General features: G+C 42.9%; 1 protein-coding gene across 1 annotated transcript; it reads left to right on the top strand.

Annotated features, from left to right (window-relative positions):
* Nucleotides 1-16,467: 16,467 nt before the first annotated feature.
* On the top strand, nucleotides 16,468-17,478 carry LOC144763010 (olfactory receptor 2D2-like). Its single transcript, XM_078648321.1, has one exon. The coding sequence runs from the start codon at nucleotides 16,468-16,470 to the stop codon at nucleotides 17,476-17,478; it is 1,011 nt and encodes a 336-aa protein (XP_078504447.1).
* Nucleotides 17,479-17,682: the final 204 nt, after the last annotated feature.

The raw sequence follows: 17,682 nt of genomic DNA, 5'->3' as shown, positions 1-17,682 counted from the left end.
ATTACAACACAAGGAAATCATGGTGTCAGGACTTCCATTGCAGCCTGATTGTTGCAGTTTAAACTTACAGTCTGACCTATCTTAACTCTTTGAGTAGAAAATAGCCTACCTTTAAAACACTAATATCAACTACATGTAGGTCCTGTAGCCCATAAGGTAGGATGCTTAGTATCTAAAAGTAGGATAATATGGAAATATAAAGTTTATATTTTTCTACCGCGACTAGCATTCAAGTCTATTTTCGTTGGGAAGGCTCTTGCTGGCCCATAGATAACAATGGGAAAGAATCTTAAATATTAATTTGGCTATCTTGAAATTCGGACCAGCAACCGATTTCTTTCAACCACTATTTTTAATGTATATTAAGAGTCCAATTCTACTGTGAAGTCTGTTGTTTAATGAATAGTTGGGAACACTGACTTTTAGAAAGTTACCTTTTATCTGCCTGAAGCACCTGTAGGCTAATTTGCATTAGCTCTCCAGTAGCTGCCCCGTCTGTATTTGACCTCAATGAGGCGTGCAAATTACTCCCCGATGAGAGAAAAAGGTATAGGACTAGTGCCCCCTAAAAGCTGATGGCCACTAATGAGAAATGTGAAGAAATTGCAAATTCTTCACTGATAAACTCACTAAAATACATCAATTCTTCCTCTTAAATTCCCTCCCTACCAAGCCACTACTTTCTTATTTCTCCTGAATCTCCATCTCCATCTAATCATCCCCAGGTCTCTTCCCATCTCTCATCCGTCTCCCTCCCACCGTAACTCCTTTACCCCCAGCAACTAAAAAATAATGCCTCCTGGCATAATTTTCACCCAGTTACAGAACACGAAGTCTATAATATCATCTCTAAGCTTGAACCATCCTCTTACATCAAAGACACCATGTCCTCTAAACTTGTTCAAGACCTTAAACATATACCCCATCCTGAACCACCATTATAAACTCATCCCTGACCTCAGGGTATGTTCCTGCCTCCCTCCAACTAGGTCAATCATACCCATCCCCAAAAACCCCAAAGCAGATCCCAACGACCCCAATTAACATCCCACCTATCTCTAACCTCCCCCTTCTCTCCAAAGCCCTTCAAAAATGTACCCTGCTTCAATTGGATAATCACATAAACACCTTCGACCACTTTGACTTGCTGCAATCCGGCTTCAGAAAAGGATGCAGCACAGAATCGGCCATACTCAACATAGTAGACAATATTCATCACTTACTTGACAATGGCGAAGCTTGCCTTCTTATTCTCCTCGACCTCTCCGCCGCCTTTGAGACCGTTTTGGCCTGAATGGTCATGTCTTCAAATGGTTCACCTCCTTACTCCAACACCAGAACTCAACAAATCAAAATCAAGAACTGCCTTTCTAACCCCACTCCTAAATCCTCTTGGTGTCCCTCAGGGATCCATTCTCTCCACTGCTCTCTTCAACCTATTCATGGAACCCTTCACCCTCATTCTCAAACAAGCTGAAATCATCTACCACCTCTATGCTGATGATACTCAACTCTACTATAAGATCAAATCCCACTCTGATGTGCTACACCTCAATGACAGCCTAAGATCCAATCATGGTTCCACCAAAACCACCTCAAACTCAACCCTAAAAAACAGAAATCATTCTCTTCTCCCCTAAAAACAACCCACTCCCCATACAAAACTGGATATCTGACCTTAATGCCCTCAACTGGTCTCTCACCACCTCCAATTCAGTTAAATCTTTAAGCATCACTATGGACAACAATCTTGCCCTAACCGCCCACATAAAAAACACAGCCAAAGGAGCACTCTTCCCTCTCCGTCAACTCCAAAAAATCAAAACCTACATACCAATAGATGACTTCAAAACTGTTGCCCAAACGCTGGTACTGTCGAGAATAGACTATGGTAACGCCATCCTCGCTGGAACTCCCAAAGTCCATCTTGCACCACTCATTCTAGCTGCTAGACTTATCTCTAACTATAAACGTTTTGACCACATCTCTCCTGCACTTAAAACCCTCAAGCGGCTTCCCATCAAAGGCAGATCCACCTATAAGATTGCCTGTATTACACACAAAGCCCTTCACCAAAACACCCCACGTTACCTCTCAAACAAGCTTCACAAAGCGGGCTACAGTCGCCCATCAAGGAGCACAAACGCCCTAATTCTCATCCCCCCCTCTACTAAAAAAGAAATGCACACAAGCTCGCTCCTTCTCGGGTAACGCTCTGTCCATATGGAACTCCCTGCTTAAAGAATTACGCTGCAACCCCTCCTACATCAACTTCAAAAAAGACCTCAAATTGTGTCTCCTCAACAAATACTGGGGGTCAATAATTTCCTCCTCTGTCACAGTATCCAACCCTGCACCCCTCCAGGCTCCCCTTGACATCCAATTCTCTCACCCCCTCACTTGCCCCCCTAACTCCCCTCCCTCATGCTACTCCCTTCCCCCTCCCCTAGCAACCCCTCCATGCCCCCACTTTTACCTTTAACATCTAACCTACAAATGGCCTCCCTCTGACCTCCCATCCCCCACTCCCCTGAACTCCCACCCCCTAATATCCCACTCTCCTTATCCCCCTACTTTATCTTCACCCTGCCCACCTCCTCGCACCCACCCGACCCAAACTACTCGCTACCCACATGAGCTGATCATTATTTGTCCATTGTAAATAATTTCATACTTATCTGCCTTCCCTATTCCGGCTTGTATTGCAATTTCTTTGACCAAATGTATCGATTATTGTACCTCATACTCCTGTAAAGCGCTCTGATACCCCTTGGGTCAAGAAAGCGCTATATAAAACCTTATACATAAATAATTAAATATAGGGAGATAGTTAGAATATGATTACCAAAGAATGAATGGTGCATTATCCTCTGATTACAAAATGGGCAGATGTACTGTCATAAAGAATAAATAGCAAGTTCTAAATTGAATTGTTTGTTTTACAGGCAGCCAATGGACACTCTTCAACAGTGGGTTGGCATGGATACTGCTAGGGACTTTAGATTTTAAATGAATGAGCGTGTTTGAAACACTTGCAGCTTGTAAATCATGTTGTTAGGTAGGCCCACATAATCAGGCTTGGAAGATATTAAGGCCATTGTTGCCGTTTCTAGCTCTTACTGAGGACATTTTCCTAATCACTTTTAACATACATATGCATTCAGACAGTGCAGATCAATCTATGGTTTCATAGAGAAGTTGATATCCATCGTGACACCAAGACGTTCAACACATATATTGAGAAACTTAGTGGAGCCCATTTCTGAAGGCCTGTAAAGTTGATTTCATAAGTTCACTTTGAGGTTCAGAATTACTGTTTCTGATTTAACTTTGTTTAATTTCAGATGGATATATCCCATCCTACTACCTTTAAAATGCATAGTATTCTGACACGCCTGTTGTGTGGCTGCAGTGTCATCTAGGTAAAGCCGTAGTTGAGAATCATCTGCACCGAAATCTAATCAGCAATCTCTGGCGGGTAGTTTTCTCTTGAGGTGGTTGAACTTCTCCCCCCGGTAGCCTCGGAAGTGAAACAGAAAATGTGAGAAAGCGGTATGTTCCCTGTTCTCAATGATCTGCTGAGAACCCTTCACAGGTTTCAAGATACACCCTTTGTGCTGTACAGAGGAGTAGTCGACAGTGGGTGTGAGGGTTTGTAGAAAACAAAATGGGAAGCTCGAAAATATGAGGAGAAGGTAAGGAAACCTTCCGTTCCTCAAGGGAAGGACGAGGAATATGCAAGAGAACAAGAGGTGATGGGCAGTGCTCGAGACAACACAATTTGTCCCGGTGCAGGGGTGCAAGTAACGGGGGTAATCGGTGTCCTAAGAGGATATTTCAGTGCCCACTTTTAGCCCACAATTACTCCCTCCCCTCTCCCGTATCACGTACCGCGGCAGCCATAACTCTCCAGAGTTGCGGCGGCTCGTTAGCGACCTCCGGGGGTGTCCACCACTCTTCGAACCAGAACTTTGCTCCTCCCGGCTCCAGGATGTCTTCAGGGTCGGCGTCTGGACTTGGGTCCTCTCGTTGTCCTCGGTCTGCTGGGTACTGCTCCCGTATGCTGTCCTCTTCCTCGTGGTGCAGCGGCGTTCTCGGTTCAACAACGCCCCGATGTTCTTCCGGGATTCCTTCATACGTCATTGGTCCCGCCTCTTCTTCATCCGATTGACTCTTGTATACCCTGGGCAGGGCTTCTCCCTGTACAAAAGAGGCTGTGGAAGGGATTAACTCTTTCTCTCTCTGTCTTTGTGTGACAATGTTGCCCTGCTCAGGGACGGTCGGAAGGAGGGGTATATCGGTCATGGAGGCGACCTCCTCACACACTCCCTTTGTAGTTTGTGAAGTGATATTCAAAAGCTTCCTCCTTTCCATAGAAGCAGCCTTATTTCAAAGTCGACTTTTTGGAAAAAGTCTGGTGGCACAAGTCTGCAAAACTTATAGGAACCGTGGCATAGCTATCATTTTGAACATTTTGCCCATACTATTAGAGACACTGACAGCTGTCTCCAGTGTATCACATCCCTTTGAAGCTTATTCAATTGAGGGAATAGATTGTCCTCTAGGAATTCAGTGTCTGTCCTAGAAATCGTCATTCCCTGATACTGAAACATGTCTTTGACTACTAAAGTATGAGCGGTAGATGGTTAAGCTGGTGGGGATCTAGTGAGCACATAGAGAAGAGATTTGGCTAATTTTATCTGGTAAGCAGATTATCCCCTGAACAATTGACATATAGGGAGTATACGACCTGTCAATGACTGGCCCCAACAATATCTAAATATGCATGTAATGTCTGTCAAATAGATTGGTTTATATAAACATCTAAGCCAGGCACCCTTGCACCATGCTGCAGGTTAGGGTTGTACAGTACTCTGTGTTCAATATCTGCACCAGATACACGCTGTGCCTGGCATTACCAGACAACCCTGCAACATGGCAGACATATATGCATCATTATGACATTTCCACTTTGCCATTTGCAACATGTCAAAATTACAGAGTTGATCAGACATTAGTGAAGTCAATGTACTGTTTTTGAAATGTAGACAGAGTGATAGTCTGTGATTTTACCCACATAGCATGTTTCCCCAATATCAAATTTGAGTCATTCCCAGGTGTGTAAGGGGTGCAGAACCTCATACCATGCCCATGCAATGCCATATACACTCCTCATCTCTATCAACCTTGGTACACTGTAAATGAATGAATGCAGGTCAGACATCCATGTCATTCAAACAGCAACATTTCTTGGGATCTATACATGTACCTGTAGGTCGGGGACTTGCCAAAGTTCAGACTACAATGGGCTTTTGTGAGCCTGTGTTCAGGCTCCGCATCCCATAACTTATTCCCTCCCTAGTATAGATGCTGACTCTGTATTTTAGAACTGACACAGTTCTAATGTATCATTCATTATTCAAATACCAGTGTTCAAGTTACAAATCCCTAATATTAGCTGCAAGTGTGTGAGTCCATCGCCCATATCAATGATTTACCTAATTTCAGGCAGAACCCCACATTTATCATGATTTGTGTCAACTGATATCCTGCATCATGGGAGCCTGTGCACTCCTCAGAGTGCTGAATATCAGTGACATGTGAGATGGGGTGATGGAGGCACTATTTACAAAATGTCATAATGGTGTACAGAATGTTGTCAAAAGACTGATGCCCATGTATGGTGCTTTTGTGCACATGGCAATGTATGGACAGTTTTGTATGGCAGTTTTACAAAGCTGATGAGCATTCCTACCTCAGTGCAGACAGATTAGCTATGAGTAGATATGACTCATTGCAGCATTCTCACATGCCAATGCAGTTACATGCCTGACTCATATGGCCTATAATTGACTGTGTTGTTGTTTGATCCAAAAATGCAATGTGTAACGTATGACAGGCATGTATGCATTGTGTTATTGGCATCCAGGATATTTCACTGTCCACATAGTGCTGCCGTTAGCCATGCTGCCTCTCTCAATTGGGCATGTTTTAGCTATTACATGCACACTACAGATCAAGGCAGTCATGCCAAGGAACTCCATAGCAGGCATGCACACACTCATTTACATGGATAATATATGACTACATGTGAATCTAGGTAACATTACATTCTGAAATGCGTGGATAGAAACTAGGATAAGTAAAAGGTCCAATGGTATAGGGTACATTTCATTACATATACTATGCACTAGGGTTCCATGGTTTTCCATGAGGCAATAGTGAAGCAGTGTATGTTGTTTTAATGGTTGGTACCCACCATCTAACTATGTCAGACATGCTTTAGGAATTACAGGCTGTGTTTTTATACATGTATAACAAGGTGAGATTCCTATGGAGTATCTCCAGTCAAGTTTTTTATGGAGTAAGTGAAGTGAGCTTGGAACATGAATCTGCAAAGAGAGGGGCGCTTTTGCTGGGAATGGACTCCACTCAATACAGGTATTGACTGAATGTTGTACTGTGTGTAAGTGATGCAACATGCATTGTATGGATGATTATGACGAACCATTGAAACTAGTCAAGGATGTGTTGGTTCAGAGAAGGATGTCAGGTTCTTGCACACAGCCTAGCATCATTTAATTGTCATATCAGTGTTATTTGATTCATCGTGTACATAGAGATAGGACCCACCTGGACAGGAACTTTATTGAGACTTAGCACTGAAATAATGCTACTTGTTGCACTTCACGTATGTGACCCTGGGTAAGTACTTTCTATTTGAGATGCATATATGGTTTACATTGACTATTGCAAAAAGAACAATTGATGGACAGAATGCAAAGCAATGTCATACATTCACCCCAGTACAGAGATCTGTGACTAAATCCATTGTTTTTTTGCTCACCATGCCATTCCAGTTTAGGCCCAGCCATATGCAAATCAGTTTTCACCCTGCAGCCAATGGGAATAGTCCAGCCCGAACTGCCAAGCCAGGTCCTCCCTGGCCTGGAAACAAGCATCTTAGGACCGGTTTCGGGCTTTCAGCCCTCATCAGCCAGGATAGCTTGACTCCAGTGGCATGGAGAGCAAAGGACCCACGTCTAGGCATACCCGTCCCACTTGGGGTGACAAATGCAAAAAGATATACCCAGAAACCGGTCCCAGGATGCTTGTTTCCAGTCCAGGGAGGTCCTGGCTTGGCAGTTCAGTCTGGACAGTTCCCATGAGGCACAGGGACCAGACTGATTTGCATATGGCTGGGTCTAAACTGGGGTGGCATGGTGAGCAAAAAAATAATGGATTTAAGCCAGATCTCTCGACTGGGGGTGAATGTATGATTTATTCAACATTACATCGATAATTTGTTTGCATAGCACATTGACTATTGGGCCTGTCCTGTCTAGATTTTACAATCGGTGTATGTGACACAAATCACTTCAGTTGTTAGTTTGCCTTATTGGTGTCCCAAGATCCAACATGGTTTACTTAGTACAATCCTCAACAGACAGACAATCCTGAGGTTGAAGTAAGTGCATGTATTTACATCTGTGTCAAAAGGAGGATCACAGTAGCAGATATTGAAGCAACAACCCCAACATTATCAGTGTGCCATTGGATGTCCAGACAGAGTCTATGGGGGACACATGATATGTCCCATGTTGAGGAGAGGAGTGTTCCAGTGAAGAGGAGGTCCACTTTGCCATTAGAGATTGTAGGCCACATCAACAGCCCTTAATTGGGTGAGATCAATAGGTAGAAAAACCAATTGAGGACAGTGCCAGTTGACGCGTTCACTCATATATACAAGTCTAATGAGAAATTGGCCAAGTTGCACCGAGAAATGTTACAGGTCACTTTTCCTAAAATGGATATCAGAGTCCATATCTTCTTCTTCCACTGCAGGGGGTGGTGTTAGTGCAGGAGGTGACTGAGGCACATACATGTCAGGGGAAGGAGATGTGTGTGCCTTGTCCCCACCAACATTTGCCTTTGATAACAATGAAGACAGCACGGAGCTGAGAAGGGCCTGGTGGTTTGCCAACATGGCAACATGTTGTAGTGGAGGTCATCCATTATTGCTATATAGGAGTCCTGCTTCTGCTCCATGATTCAAGGATGTTGTGTATGGCCCCAGCTGGTTGGCAACCTCATTGGTGTCGCTTCGGCAGGGCAGTTGTTCAAGCATCTGCCTCATGACACCAGCAATGCAAGCAATGACAGCTAGGGGCGGGAGCTGCCTCTTATTTTCTCTGATGTGTCCCTATTGGTAGAGGTTTCCATCCCCGCTCATGCTACATCTACCAGTTGCCACTGCAAAATCTAATTGGGGGTCCTTGGAGTCCATGTCTGAATTTGGGCTAGCAGACAGTGTCTGTACGGTGGTAGGCTTATTCTCGGGAGACCCTTCAAGCAACCGGACAAGGTGTTTCCAAAAAAAAAAGAGGATTTGTCTTTGGGTGTGTTGGTCCAGGGTTGGCAGGATGTCACCATCAATAGATTCCTCATCCATAAAAGACAGTTGTCCAGGAGGTGTTGTTTCTCCCTCTGCAATGAAATCAAGATATGTTATTGATGATTTATGATGAAATTAATTATCAGGCTGACACACATATTTTCTTCAGATTAACCTTCAGTTCAAAATAGATGTGTAAGGCCTTTTAGTCATAGAAATGGATACAGTGCAATCCAGTAACACAGCCTGCTGGGCCTGCCCTACCTGCACGTGCTATTTCAAGTCAGGTACTCAACTGCCAGGATTATTATCTTACCTTTTGATGATGGCTGTACTGTTTATGCTTTGATGTAGTGACACTACAACTGTGCACATTGCACCTAGTTAACAGGGTGCCTACATTGCCTGTGACCAGTACTCAGCCGACTGCCTCTGTGAGGATGAAGTGTGTTTGGTCAGGTATTCACTGAAGGAATTGCAGTCTGCCTTTCACCCAGCAGACCACAGCAATCTGTTTGTTGTCCTCTCTTACTAGCACATTGTACACTCATGTGGCCCTGGGTTTAGTTGTACAGCTCCATCCACACATCTGTAGATAGCTGAATAGCTTGCTGCACTGCAGGAATGTGTGAGGCTGTATCAACCACAGGTTTCCTATTTATGTACTCTCATGTGCTTCCGTTGACACACAGCTGGCTCCATAGTTGTGGACAGTGAGTACTGTGTTCTGACTCTGACGGTATGGTTCCAGTCATACCAGGGAGAATGCTAGTACTCATAGTCCCCTGAGGAACATCAGACATCATTAGACTCAGGCCCACTCATTTGTCAGTGTACATGGCTCCTCTGGAAATGCTATTTTGAGCAAGGTACTGATAATAATGCCACACAATGAAGGGGCCACATCATACATTGACTCTCATGTGCCTGCAACAGTGTAATTTTTCTTGTCCATTTACACTTGGCTAAAAATGAGGTATTTGTAAAGTGCAAACTGCTCGCCGCTAAGGGTCTCAAGGCAGCGGGGGGAGTCTTGGAAGTTAAGGGAACTATTGGCCAGAGTCATATGGTGTTGTGCTGAGCAGCGGCCAGCACTATGCATCGAACTGTGAGCCCTGTGCTACAGAGTCAGCTGCCCTGGCCGCTGCACCACACCTCTCCCATGTCCCTTGACTGACATGGATGCCTGTATTTGAGGGCTATGGGTAAAGCTGAACCACACACGCTAGTGCTGCACAAATAGGTGACATGGGTTAACACAGGTTTGACACACTACTGTGTCCATACACCTTCGCTCCAGTCCTCTATAATTCCTACTGTTTACCTTGTAACCAGCGTAGTGTTTTTCAGAGACATGGATGCTGCACTGCCTGACATGTCCTTTTTTACCCACATTGCCTCTTGTTGCTACTTACCGTGTATGTCTGGCGGGTCTTCAAAAGCTGCACTGTCCTGTCCAGGTAATCCTGCCACCAACTCTGCTGGGATTACAGCTGCCACCCTCTCCTCCAATTCATCCAGCTCTTCCTGGGGCACAGGGCCCCCTCTAGTTTCTCCTTGGTCCAGCGCTTGTCGTCATTTCAGCGTTTCGTTTAGTCAGTGACTGTCCTCTTTGTTTGTCCCACACTGTTGATCTATGCAAATATGGACTGCCATATGAGCTCGTTCTTCCCTAATGGTAATTTGGAGCTGATGATGAGCTGGTCTGTGCTTTGTCACCTCCATGATCAAGATATCATTCTCCTCCTCAATGAAATTGCACTTTCTCTTCTCTTTCCCTGTGAGTTTATGTGGACATCCTGGCTGGTGCTGGGGTTGTTAGTGTTGCTGTCGTGGCTGCTTCCTCCTACTCCATGGTTGAACTCTGTGAAGTGTGTCAATATTTTCCTGCTAGATGTGTCACAGTGTGTGGGTTAATGAAAACATGAGATATGGTTTCCTAGTGCTGATGGTGACAAGAGGGAGATATCTGGTTACCCTCTACTTACCTATCTCTTTAACTTGACATTGGTGTGCACATACAGATAGAAAATGTTGTTTGAATTGATTTTTAGACATGTTAGCCATTAACAATGGATTATGATAGCAATCTCACCATTAATATACTTTGATACAGTTGTACAGGGCTTCCCTATAACCATAATGTGGGATTTGATGATGTTCATTTTTAAACCTAAAACATTCATGAAAAAGTAAAATCTATTCAATAATGTTTTCTAGCCTACCCTCAGTCTTGAGATTAGGACACAATTGTCCATATACAATAAGGCAGATCATTTCCTAGACCCAACCTTCGGTCTATCAGCCTCATCCAGGTTAAGATGGTTATATATGCAAAATAGGTATAGGGCCAATACACAGCCCTGCCTAATGCTACATTTTATTTCAATTGGGTGGGTAAGATCTCCATTTTTCCTGTACCTCAACCGCCTTGTCACTCATTTGAGCATCTGGGCCAAAAAGGGGACCAATGCAGAGTCGGGGACCCATATTGAGCATATTTGACCACAACCTTCTTCTATACACCCAGTCAAAGGCCGATGTTAGGTCCATGAAACCTAGGTGGATAGTGCCACTGTTGCCTTCGTATATTTAGATATGAACAGATGGAGTTTAAGACACTGTTCCACAGAGGTCTTGCCCAAACCCACACTTTACTTCCAAGAAGCACACCTTATCCATAAGCTTAATTGTGGTGTCAATTAGGGAAACTGGGCGATAACATGAAGGGTCTGATATATTACCAAGTTTTTGTGGGGGCCTCTATTGCCACACTTCTGGTAATGTTTCCCAACAAAGGGAATCATAGGTCTGGGTTGTCTAAAAAGAGATCAGCTGGTACCCTGTTAGGGCCAAGGGCCTTATTTCCCTGGGTACTCTTAAGTGCACAGCCGACTTCCATATAAGTGGGTGAGTCTTTCTTCATTCTGGAAACTGTCTTTGTGGGGATAACTAGTTCTGGGTGGCTGTCAGTTCTATTGCAGTAACTGAATACCCTAGGGAAGCGCTCAAACTTGTCTTGCGGTGTTATGGTGACATCAATGTGTGTATTATGGTCATGTTTGAAATATGGGTAATTTACAGCCTCCCAAAATAAGTAGGAATCCTTAAAAATGTTGCTACATGCAGTTTCTTCCAAGCTTCTTATATAATCTATTTGTTACTCTCAATAATGACCTGTTTATATTTATATCTACAGAGTCTCACCAACTCCCTATCCTGGGGATAGTGTTTGTTTTTTTGGCAGTAGTAACCCACACTTATACATTTGGCTCCAAACCTTATTTCATTTGGTGGATACCTGTAAGTCTATACTCTTGAAGAACTTCACAGTCAGATTTTGTGAATAGCCAAAAGAAGTAAAGTTGCGTGTCATAAATCAGGACCTGTTTGCAGTGTTCCCTAGTTTGACTACCAGATGCTGTTTTTTAGACTCTGACGGTGCCCTGGGTCCTTGGTGTTTTGGACACTATGAACTCACAAAAAGAACTTCGGGAAGAAGTTCTAGACATTTGGAGTAAAAAGCCCCATAAGGTGACTGTCCCATCAAAAAGAGCCAAGCTTCAGACATCAAACCGCGACCCCGCCTGAAATCCAGGTTTGTTGGGCTGAAGATCTGGAGCTCATCCTCTTTGATGAGACTTGCAGCTCTGACAACCCAACTTCAATTTTATTTAGTTTTGACAAGGAATCAGCATGATATATTCTACTTGACTAGATCTCGATTGTCCTTGGTGCACTTTTTTGTAGCTTTCCTGCAGCAATGCAGTTGGTCTAATAACCTTATGGTGTGTCCATGTAACAATATGACAAAACAAAATACCATACATTTTGTTTTATTCTGTCCTTTGTATAAGTCAGTGAAAGCTGCATTCTTTCCCCACTGTTGAGGGCACTACGCCCCTGTTCCTACATAGACGTTTTCAACTATCTGCTTTCTCTGGAGTCTAATGACTTTTGGTCTGTGGTTTTAAACTGTGGTAGAGGTGGCATTGTAATTGGAAAGCGGTGTGGATAAGGTTTGGTAGATGAATGCTGTTATTGATTGCTTTTAATTATTTTAAATATTGACATTTTATATTCAGATTCACTCATAGTTTTTATATAATAATGGCCCATATTATATTGATGCATATATTGTATTGATGATTGTATATAATAATCAATGCTTCCATTACTGTCTTTTTAAATTGCACTTGGTTGAATTTGTTTTTATGATTAAATATATGTATGTTCTATTGCATTTTTTTATTAAATCATATACATTTTTTATTAAATCATATAAAGCTTTGTTTGATTTGATTCAGCTGCCAGGAGTTGATCTGGGGCTCCTGCCCATGGTAACCAACAACGCAAATTTGACCTAAATAAGTGGCTCGCTCAACAATGAAAGAAAAAGCTCAGAAAAAGTTTGATGGGTAAAATATTGACCAAGGCCTCCCACTTAGTATATCCAACCAGGGCTACATCGTGGTCAGCTTCACACTTTGACTTTGTCCTGGTCACAAGCGACCAGATGTTCCAATTTGCAGCTATAGGAATTAAGCATTTATCTCCAGTTCCCTACATTTGATGTTTGTCATTTTAGTGTCTATTTGCTCTAAAAAGTTTACCCTATTTCTATGAATTGGTGTTATATTTTTATTGTGCATTGTGCCATAGTTAGTTAATGTATTGGTGCTTATAAATGCTTTACAAATGTCCCCTAAGCTAAGCGTGCCTGCTGGCTGTCAGCCTTCAAGGGCTGGCCAAGGGAATAATTTATTGAGAACATTACTGATCCTTTTGTGGTATTTGAGGCCTTTTTACTAGTAGTAAGCCCCAACTTATAACTGATACTACAAGAAGTGTTATTCACGTTTGTGATTAGTCCCGCATGTGTGAATTTTCATAACAAATAGTTTGGTAAGCTGTTGCAAAAGTCATAAGGTTGTGAAGTTTCATAAATATTGCTTTTGTGGTGAATGAACAAATTGGATGCTTTAAAACATTGGCCAATGCTGAGGAGGATTACAAAAGACACTTCTGCTGCCTGCCCTGCATGATTGCTTCTTAGAGGGAAAAGGTGGGGGTGCAGCAGAACCACATCTGCTTCGACCTCTATCCCTCCCTAAGCCTTTTTGTGATGTCAGAGTGCTGCCAGGCAGTCTGACATCAGAAACACCCCCATAACATGAAGAAGGACCAGGTGGGTGCTTTCTTAAAGACCTGTTGGGTTTTCAGGGTGCAGTATGCTGCCCCATATTTGGGGGGGACATTGCTGTAAAAAAAAGTCTCCTTTTCCAATGATGCCTTTTTCAAGTTCCTGCTCAATGATAGAGGACATGCTGTGATCCATGGACAGGAATATTACTGGACACCAGTTTTTGGGATGTAGGCCACTCTGGAATACGGGGGTCACCCCCCTTGGTGGTACATCATTTTGCTGCAGCATGGTGGTGTTCTGGAGGGGAAAACAAAATGCCAAGCATATTATCAAGGGGTTGGCACTTGTTGCAGAAAAGTTGGCCCATTTGGGGGCATTTTGTTTTTGTTTTTTGCATCGTTGTTTTCCCTTGGGGCATGATAACAACCACAAGGGGGGCATGATCTACCCCCAAAGAAAAATAAATTATGGGCTATTGGTGTCGGCCCACAGGGCAAATGGCCTGACACCTGGGAGAACATAAAGAGTGCTGTACTTGTCCTATTACATTACATATCGTATCAGTCGTCAATGGTCGCTCCTATTGATTATGCAACAACAAAAACATAAGATACCTGCATCTTGGTGGGGATTAAGCCAGCAATCCTGGAGTCATCTCAGAGCCAGCTCAATTATGCAAGGAACTAGTTTAGTACAATTATTTAACCTCTTTCTTGAAAGTCATGGTTGATGAGTTTGTCCAAATCTTTCCACGTTTTCGGGGCAGTTCCAGAGAAGGTGTGGTCATAGGTCCAGTCTTTTTCTGAATCTCCTTAGAAAGTTGCTGCCTCCTAAGATAATAAGCTTTTGTGATAGGTACGAGGGTGAATCATAATGCTGGGTTTTGAGCATCAGGCAAGATACATTTAGCTAGATCCTGGCTTAGAATGGGAGCCAGTGGAGGGAATTAAGAGATAGTGTTTGAGAAAATAGTTTGTTTGTTGACTGGGGTCAACTATCAGACGGTAACTTGGCACAAAAAGCAGTCAGGCTTAACTTAGAGGCATTGTGTAATGTATGTATGTAGCATACAAGCAGTAATAAAGTGAAAACGTAGCTCAAGAAAATTCTGAAAGCAATTTAGAAAAATAGAGTACATTTTAATTAATCTCAATGACAAAAATCCAATCAGTAGAACCAGAATTATGAACTTTTAAAGCTTTATATGAAAAAAGGTGCTTAAAAGATCAAAGCACCAACTGTGGACACCTAGTACCACGAGTTAAGGCTGACCACAATCGATTGTGGTTTGGATACAGTAAGTAGATTGGTCCTAGTCAAATGCCCGTGAAGCAAACGCTGTAGCTGAAGAAAGCTTTACAAAGTCAGATACCCTTTTGGCAAAGGACCACTGAAACAGATTTGCTGCTGTGGAGAAGAACGTAGCAGGAGAAGCAGCAAAGTCATTCCAACCAGCAATGTACCTCTGACAGATAGGTAAGCAGGTTGGTCTTGTTCTCCTCCTGGTTCTCAGAGCATTTTGTTTTCCAAATTTTGTCTATATCCTCAGTTTTGGATAGTGGCCATCTCGACAATTAGCTCCACAATCAAGGGTCAAGGAGTGGATGGAGGCCTCTTGTGGGTTTAAGACTCACTCAGGCTGGCTCCAAGATTGCGAAAGCCTGTTATGTCCCTGTGGCTCTGATCAGGAGTCCTGGGTCCTGGGTACGAATGTAGATGCAGGGCTGACCTTTGAGGGTTCAAGGCAGCGTAGCAGTCCTTCCAAGTACAGCAGCAGTCTGGCTTGGTGCACAGCAGGTCGAAATAGCAGACATTCTCTGAGAGTCCTTCCGCAGGTCAAGTCGTGAACCGAAGAGTGGGTCTTGAAGGCCCTTTTTAATACCCAGTTACCCTTCTACTGGAAGGTAGAAGAAGCCTCTGGAAAGGTTCTTTGGAGTGCATGGAGTCCCTAACCCTGTCACACAGCTGGCTGCAGTGGCACACAGGGTTGTTAAGCCTTTTGAGTGGAAATAGGACAAAGCATATTCAGGTGTACTTGAGGCTGTGCATAGCTCTGCTCCCCCATCCTGCCATTGATGGCCCCTGGAGTCACACTTAATCCCCCTATTATGTGACTGTCTAGGAGAATTCACAAAGTCTAACTGTCAGCTAAACTCAGTCATGTGACCCAAGACAGGCTGCAGGTATTAAGGGCAGGAACATGGCAACTTTCTAAAAGTGGCATTTTCAAAATTGTCATGAAAAATCCGACTTTATCATGAGGGGTTTTCATTACAATTCGATAGGTGCCAAATATAATAGTCCTACCTCCTTTCAATTAGGAATTACAGCTTATTAAATGTTATAAGAAATTCTCAATATTATCCTAAGGGAGGGGTAGTGAAAAAACGATTTGGGGAATTAAACACTACCAGGACATGGATGCCTGTTGAGCTAGGGCCGACAATTTACAGCTGCCCAATTTGCAAAAAAGGGTTGGTTTTGCGTGAAAAATTGTGATGAATCCATGTTGTCTTTTAGGCACTGTCTATTTATGGGTGCCAGTCCCAACCCACACAAGTGGAGTACCAGTCTTATCAGGAGACATATGAAGCTGTTGGGTGGTTAGAAATTTGTGAATACATGCAGATTCTGGAACTTAACATCTTGCACGATGTAACCTGTGGGAACAAGGATGAATAGCAAGTACAAGGACATTGGGATGAACCATGTTTCAATGATGAAAAGTGGATTGATGTTGTGGTAAGTGATGAGGTTTGTTATGTCTGGAGCAGGAAGAATGTAGAACTGCAGAGAGTGCAAGTTGAAGAGTTTGTGGTGTGGGTGTTAACAAGATGTGTATTCACTGTTTGCGTCTATCTGATCAAATACTACCTTTATGCACAATGTATTTAATAAAGGTGTGTCTTATTTTTCTATAGCTGATATGATAGTGGAGTCCTTGAAAATGGAAAATGGAAGCTTGATTACGGAGTTCCTACTCATTGGCCTATCTAAGGATCCGACTGTGAAGATTTTTCTCTTTGTGTTACTCTTGATTGTATACATGTTGACACTAATTAGAAATATGTGCCTTATCACAGCTTGCATCAGTGACATTCAACTTCATACTCCTATGTACTTCTTCCTAGGACAACTTTCCTTCGTGGACGTTTGTTTTGCAACTGTGATTGTTCTGAACATGTTGGCTCAGCTTCTTGGTAGGACTAGAATCAGCTTCACTGGCTGTGCTGCTCAGATGTACACTGCAGCTTTCTTTGGGATTACAGAATGTGTGATCCTCGCAATTATGGCATATGATTGTTATGTAGCCGTCACATTTCCCCTGCACTATACAGTCATCATGCGCTTATATATTTGTTTGACATTAGTATCCTGCTGCTGGTTATTTGGCAGTGTGATGTCATTCTCAGTCACATTTCTTACACTACGGTTGCGAGTACGCAGGTCTAAAATTGATCACTTTATGTGTGAGTCCCCTGCTCTTCTGAAGATGGCATGTGGGGACACCTATGACACAGAGATGATATTCTTCTGTTTAGGAATCTTTGTACTTTTGATACCAAGCCTCTTCACTGCAATCTCCTACATCCGAATCATTATCACAGTTGTGAGAATCCGCTCCTCCGCAGCCAGATTAAAAACGTTCTCCACATGCTCCTCTCATCTGATCGTTGTCACCATATTCTACAGCACCACCGTCTACATATACATGAGACCAGTGTCTAAAAATTCTGGAAATTGGGATAAATTGATCGCTGTATTTTATACTGTGACCCCACCAATGCTCAACCCCATTATCTACAGTCTACAAAATAAGGATGTGAAGATGGCTCTGAAGAATGTTTTCTTCAGCCACATTTGGAATTCACATCATACTTTTGTAACAGTCACAAATACAGTGCTGCTACCAAAGTGTCAAAGTGATATCTCTTAGTCACCTATTGGGTGGGAAAAAGTGCATGTTTAAAAACTATTGCTTTTAGTAAATGCAAGTGAAGAAGTCAATACACTGACATAATCTAATGCTTTAAAGTAAATAAAGCAATCAAGAAATAACAATTTTAATCAGAAAGAGTATCTTTCATTCATTTACTTAATGCTTACCTTTTAAACTGCAAATCCTTTGATGGCTCGGTTC

This window comes from Lissotriton helveticus, chromosome 6, assembly GCF_964261635.1.
Source record: "Lissotriton helveticus chromosome 6, aLisHel1.1, whole genome shotgun sequence".
In the NCBI taxonomy this organism is placed as follows: Eukaryota; Metazoa; Chordata; class Amphibia; order Caudata; family Salamandridae; genus Lissotriton; species Lissotriton helveticus.
This window is presented reverse-complemented; position numbering and strand designations above follow the sequence as displayed.

What these genes read in the sequence shown, in the direction of transcription:
- LOC144763010 (XM_078648321.1), top strand. Translation starts at nt 16,468, where the DNA reads ATGATAGTGGAGTCCTTGAAAATGGAAAATGGAAGCTTGATTACGGAG.